Below are 6,666 nucleotides of genomic sequence, written 5' to 3' on the forward strand. Positions count from 1 at the left end.
CATTTAAGAAGTTTTACCCCAGAACCTCTAACTAATCGAATCTATCAGAAAAGAGCCATTTAGATAAAACAATAAAAATTAATTTGACCTTTCTGTGATAAAGAAGTATATTCTGAAAACATTTAATGAAGCATCTGTTTATAAACAGCCTGAAATGTCTTGAGAAAAATATGTATTATTTTCCACATTCAGTGAGTCTGTACATGTTTACCACAAATCAGATTCAGAGGAAAGGCAAAAACCGCCACGTTTAATGTCTTTGTTTTTCCAGTAAAGTGTCCAAATGCTTTCACGCCTCCTTCTTCTTCTCATCTCATTGGAACTATTTGAGTAAATTTTAACTGAGTAAATTTCACTCTGTGACCCTTGGATGGGCTGCATGTTTGACACCCCTGGCACAGGATGATTTGACTCAAAGTTTTTAAGCACTGGAGAAATCAGAAGCCGAGATGTTTGCTTTCTTTTGAATGTTATTGAACCAAATGACACGGTGACTCATTATGGTAGATGGAGGCACAGTGCCAGGGTTGGTGGGTGTGACAGTAGGAAGAAAAGACGTTGCACAATATCACACTAACAGTCAGTTTTTCCAAAAGCCTGGAGTTATATTTTGGTGCCATCACATCCCAGAGACGGCTCACATCTTTGCAGCTGACATTTCCAAAACGAGAAAACTCACAGAAAGAGCATCCAGACCAGCGGTGTCAAACTTACAGCCCAGTTTGGCCACTGAAACCACAGTACTGCCTCAAATAAACACACCTGCACCGCTCCTTGGGTTTACACTTTGAGTAATAAATACACAAAAGCTCATTACCTGGACTTGGTCATATAAATAAAACCTGAATTCTTTTTTTAATTTACAGAAAATTTCTTATGGACCCACTTTAAAAAAAGAAAAAGAACGTTGTATTTATGTGTGAGAAGTAATCGCCTGACACTTTCTAAATCCACAGTCATGGCTCAAAATTTTCATGACTATTTACTCCATGTTGGTAAATCGCAGCCCTGTTTCTGAGCTGTTATTTTACATGAATTAAACGTGATGTGGGAAAGCAGATCGTTATAGTTCGCGATCTGTCACACGTGTATCAGAGTTCCTGATAAATTATCTCTCTAGCTTTAAATCAACTTTCAGAGTGGGCACAATGTCACAGCAATGTGTGAATATCATGCATTTTTATTATTTTATTCATCGTAAAAACAGAAATAAAACACCTTTTTATAGAGTCCTCATCCTGCCGTGGTTTGCATATTTGTGCATACGTCACAGATGGAGATTACACACCTGTGCTTCCTCACTCATAGCTGCTCCTGCAAAGCCTCCTCTCTCCTCGAGACGCACTGTAGGCACTGAGATACAAGAAGGAAAGAGGAGACAAGGAGGCACAAAACAGGGAAATGAGAAAACCCTGAGCTCAGCCACTGGGACCACACACGCTGAAAACAAACAGCGTCACTGCATCGAAAGCTCACTTGCATGTTTACATTCACAGTATTTTATTTTGCAGCTTTTATAAACACTGAGATCACAAATATACACTAAATTTCTGAGTGGCACGTTTTGCATTTTTAAGAGTTTAAATATTAAAGTTCTGTGTGAGAGTGACTGGATTGGCATGTCCTCGTCCTCCTCGCTCTCAGCAGCAGGTCATCGGCTCCTTCTCGGCCTTCTTGTTAGCGAGTTTAAAGGAGCCGCTGTACGCCAGGGAATTCGCTGTCGGGAGTTTCTTCTGTCTCTTCAGCTTGAGGCTAACAGCGGTGACGATGTCCTCCACATTATCCTGCTGATACAGTGCCTGCCTGCTACCTTGTTGTCCACTTGTGCCTTTCTTTGGAGGATCCTTGGCAGATGTCTCAAAGAAGATCATGCCGTGGGCTTTGGAAAAGCTCATTGCCCGATCCTGGCTCACCTGGCTGTCAGTCTTTTTGGGGTCACGGAGGTCGCTCTTATTCCCCACCAGGAATCTGAGAGGAGACGAGGAAATGAAACGTCACAAAGAGTCTGGTCCAAGTTAAACAAACACTTTTGCACACAGAGAAGTGATGCAGGTACCTGGGTATGTCCTGGCCAAGGGAGTGCTGCCGGCATTCTTCTACCCAGGAAGTCAGGCTGCTAAAGCTGGCAGGAGAGGTGACATCATAAATGAAGAGCACCGCGTGGACGTTACGGTAGTAGTGTTGCACCATGGATTTACGAAAGCGCTCCTGTCCGGCTGTGTCCCACAGCTGGAGCTGATGGTGAGGAGGGGAAGTAAGAAAGGAAAGAAAGTGAGAGGTTGATTCTTCTTGAAAGCTGGTGCTGGCACAAGCACGAGGAAAAGGACGGAAGGAACAGTGAGGAAGTGTTGATATTCGTTAAACTCAGTGACATGCACAGAGACATGAGTCATTTCTGAGAGGGAACCAAAAAAAAAAAAGGAATAAACAAGCCGATCCTGTTTTTTTTTTTTTTAAACCAACAATTTCTCTTCAAGGCTTTGTCAACGTTTATTCAAAGTTTCAAAACAGACCCCCCCCAACCCCTCAGAAATACAGTCCTCATGTCTGCAGAAAAGACATTAAAAATAACTACATTAATGCAAAAATAGGGAAGAAACTTGACAGAGGGGCACGCAGACCAGGAGACATGGCACCCAAAAACAATCCCGAACAGAAATCTGTGGAGGAGCTCTGAAATGCCAAAGTTGGTGGCCTTGGCCTTTAAAAGCCAATCAACAGCTGAAACAGCAAATGCATTAGCCAGTCATCCCATTGCACTGCACGCCTCTACATGTGATCTTAGTAAAGATGGTGGTGAGTTTATTAATGTAACTTATTGGATGCGCAGCTCTTCGAGAGTTTTAAACCGGAAACAAAACATGCTGTTTGTTCGGGTCTCCTGTGGGATGCAGCCATAACGGTGCAAACCTGTGTGCATGTGTTGTCTTCCCATTCAGTCATTTAGGGGCTTCAAATAACTGTCTGGATTCAGACCAAGATGGCGGCTGAGCTGCAAACGGACAAAACCAAACAGGTCCCAAAGGTTAGACGTGGCCTGTGGACCAGACCTTCTCAATCTGGCTACAGTCAATATATTCTTGCCCACACCTATAACCGATAAGGAGTGGTTAGTGACACTCTGAGGAGTGCTGGTTTTCTCTTAGAGACAGGGTGAGGAGCTCAGTTTCTACAGGGGCGCCTCCAGATGCCTCCCAACTGCTACACGAGATATTTCAGGCATGTCGAACTGGAGGAGATCCAGGATGCGATAGAGAGATTCTGCTTCTTAGATTGCTCAAAAGCACGTCAGGGTCTACCTAGAGGAGCGGAAGGAGGTGAACGAGTTCTGGACATCTCTGCTTAAACTCCTGCTGCAAAGACCTGGACCCAGTGACATGAAAGTAGATGGATGCTTCATCAGCAACCTAAGCAGTGGTGCATATCAGACTTTAGACCTGATGTATGCCAAATTACATTTTGAGTTCAGTGATATTTTTATCTTCTAATCTTTTTTGATTCAGTTGTCAGCACATTAGCCTCAGTCAGTGAGTCAGTTTGGGGTGAGGACTCTGGCCACTCCTGATCCCAGTGACTCCTGAAACAGAAGCAAGCATCCCAGGAACAATACTGTTGGATCAAATCAGCATTAGCAGGTGGCGTTAAAGCATATTCTTATAAACTATATGAAAGGGTTTACTTCCTGAAACTTTTTGATAAATATTTGACTTGATGTGTCACCACTTTACGAGCCACTCATGTACAGAAGTTCAGTATTTTAGGTAATTAGATCTATGCTCTGAAACTCCAAAGGCAACATTTAAAATATGCTTACTACCCACACCACCAGGATCTAGTCTTTACTTGTTACCATAGAGCTGGGAGTCTGAACAGACCTGCTTGAGGCAGGACCTGAAGTAACTGCCTCTAAAGCTCTGAAACACTTCTGAATTATTTTGGAGCCGCTTATAGAAACATTACTAAAACATAAATGATTCATCCTGATTATCTGGTTTTCATTATCACTGAATTTCAGTTCAATTGAATCTTAGGAGTCGCCACCCGCTGGTCATTAGAAAGAATGTCCATTTTACGGTTTGACTGCACTGGATGGACCTAGAAAACTTCTGTCGACTGACTTGATCACGAACTTACGGTTTAAGATCCTGGGCTGTTGTTAAACTGTGTCAGACATTGGTAACTAAATGCACCGCGAAGCAAAAGGGAAAAAATAACCTAAGGTTACAAATCCTGTGTCACCACTCAGACACACTTCCTCTATCATGTGGTCATTTCAAAAGACCAACTGAGACTCACATTTTTAGTTAATACCGGATTCGATTTTCATTTCAACAAAACAAACAAACTTTCTTCACATCCTAACTACAGCCTAAAAATCTAATGTGTGTTTTTGTGGCTGTGGAAGCTCGCAGTGATTTAGAGGCTGACACAGGTCTGCAAACACAAGCGGGTCTGCTGATTTTCTGCCATCCAGAGAATTTTTCAGTTGTTCAGTCTGGGACAAATAAGTGTGTGTTAATGCAGCAGAGCCACACTGCAGTGTAGACACTTAATTAACAGCGATCCTGAGAACATCAGGACAGAGGAGATAAAAACGTTTTAACAACACATAAACACGAGGAATCGAAGCCCGGCTCACACGTGCTTATCCGTTTTTCCTTTTATCATGAGGGGGATTTGAAAAACAAACAAACAAATGAACTCACAGAAATTATTTCCAAAACTTCAACAAACCAAAAGTTACTTAATTGTTTGGGGATTTTCAAAATAAGAGTTTTAGCTATGCGTAAAAGTTGTCGTTCAGAACCCTTATTCGGGCAAATATCTCCAGCTGGGTTCATTAATGCTAGCTTTTTAGTGGTGGATGATAATCACCAGTTACCTTGATTTTCTCTCCATCGATTTCAAGCACTCTTTCGCGGAAGTCCACGCCGATGGTAGCCTCCGATCTGCAGGGAAACTCCCCGGCGCACAGTCGGTGGGTGAGGCAGGTTTTACCCACCCCGGAGTCTCCAATCACAAGCACCTTAAATGTTCGACAGCGGGTTAGCAGTGAGGAAACACTACCCAAAGAACTGGAAAACTCGAGAGACGAATCCATGTAGCCCGAGTCCTTCAAGGTAATAACAAAGCGCAAAAAATGCGCACTTGGCTTCAAACGGCGTCTCCAAAGATGCAGCCTCCCCTGACCAAAACTTCTGCAAACACAAAATCTTCTGCTGGTTTCGAAAACCTTTCCAGCAACTCCGTGCAGACTATTCACAGTGCTGCCCAGCGTGGGTGTGAGGAGGAGGACCCGGCGTTTCACTGTAGTGATGAGGGTGGAGAATCCAGGGTCTCAGCTTCCTGGCACATTAACGTGATTGGCTGATTTTAGTTCCTTTCCCTTTTAAGTGTTTTTAATTCACAACAGCGCGGGACATGGTGATACCTTCTCCTAGAAATAACAGGTCATCTTTTTTTGGGGGGGGTCAGAACATAAAGACGCGCACGTTCACTGCAGCTGACCTCTTCAACACGATGTTGCCCCCTCCTGGTGGGGACGCCAAGTGACTCCGCATCCTGCTTCCCACTCATATATCAAGTTTGGTGGTTCCCTTTAATGCTCTGTTTCTTCTTTTCTGCTTAATTATACTTTATATTGTACATGATGATTTGGTCAGCATGAACCGTGGTGCCACCTGAGTGCAGAGATGAAGCCTCACTCTGTGACAGGAGACAGCTACATTTTAAAAACTACTAGAGTTTATAGGAATTTTAGGATAGCAGAGGAAAAACAAACACTGGTTAGTGAGAATCACAGGTTTCCTGGTTGTAACTGACAAGGGCACAAACATTAAAACTTTATTAAAATCACAGCTTTAAGTTAAATTGGTGCTTTGGAAGTTTTCAGTGCCAACGTGATGGATTAGAGAGAAGGTCTACTTTTGTGTTTGGGGAAAAAAAAGGTGTTTTCAAAGGACTTTTTCTGGTAGCATCCACACCAGGTTTTCACTCATAATTAACCAAAAACTGCATGCTTAGATTAACAATCAAACATGATTTAAAAAAAATAAAAAATAAAAATACTGATTTTTTTTTCCTCCCCTAAAATAAGGTTTTCAGCTCTTAGTAACCAGATATACTTTTACCATCATCTTTATTGTTACAGTAGGAGCACTGCCATCGCACACCAAGAGGATCTCAGGTTCAGGTTTTCAATGTTCTCTGTGTGCTCGTGAAGGATATTAGGCTATTTGGTGATTTTAAATTAACGTTCTCTCTGTACTGGCCTGCGCCGCCTGCCCTCTGACAGTTGGAGTGGGTTCCACTGACCCTGAACTTCACAAGCGGTTTCAAAATAAAACATTTTAGACTACCCAAGCAAGGGAAGTCACCAGCGTGGCTATAAAATGATTTATCCCGTTTTGTTAGGCAGGATTTGCTGAACATAAGTGAATGCACAAATTTCTGTCAAATACAGGGGCAAAGCCTTTAAAGCACACAGTGTGATCATGCCTGTGTGAGCAGGGAAAGGCTCCGATATAAAGTACCAGGACCTAATTCTGGGATTTTCCCTACAACACGTAAGCACTGATCAGCACAGAGAGGAAGTATAAAAGTCTGTTATCTGACAGAAGTCCGTGCGTTGTTCTGTTATTTTTGGCCATTTGATAAAGAAGTACT

General features: G+C 42.7%; 1 protein-coding gene across 1 annotated transcript; it reads right to left on the minus strand.

The window, feature by feature from the left end:
* Nucleotides 1–1,479: 1,479 nt before the first annotated feature.
* Nucleotides 1,480–5,336, minus strand: LOC113023635 (ras-related protein Rab-33B-like). The gene is made up of 3 exons (XM_026169844.1): nt 4,883–5,336; nt 2,057–2,235; nt 1,480–1,968 (listed from the first exon to the last, which is right to left on the minus strand). The coding sequence occupies exons 1-3, from the start codon at nt 5,099–5,101 to the stop codon at nt 1,641–1,643; spliced, it is 726 nt and encodes a 241-aa protein (XP_026025629.1). The 5' UTR covers nt 5,102–5,336; the 3' UTR covers nt 1,480–1,640.
* Nucleotides 5,337–6,666: the final 1,330 nt, after the last annotated feature.

This window comes from Astatotilapia calliptera, chromosome 6 (assembly GCF_900246225.1).
Source record: "Astatotilapia calliptera chromosome 6, fAstCal1.2, whole genome shotgun sequence".
Lineage (NCBI taxonomy): Eukaryota > Metazoa > Chordata > Actinopteri > Cichliformes > Cichlidae > Astatotilapia > Astatotilapia calliptera.

Bases quoted from the DNA above. Each gene is read 5' to 3' on its own strand.
- LOC113023635 (XM_026169844.1), bottom strand. From the start codon at position 5,101: ATGGATTCGTCTCTCGAGTTTTCCAGTTCTTTGGGTAGTGTTTCCTCA. The intron at 2,236-4,882 runs GTAACTGGTGAT...CCTCACCATCAG, and splicing joins TCGATGGAGAGAAAATCAAG to CTCCAGCTGTGGGACACAGC. The intron at 1,969-2,056 runs GTACCTGCATCA...GTCTCCTCTCAG, and splicing joins CTTGGCCAGGACATACCCAG to ATTCCTGGTGGGGAATAAGA.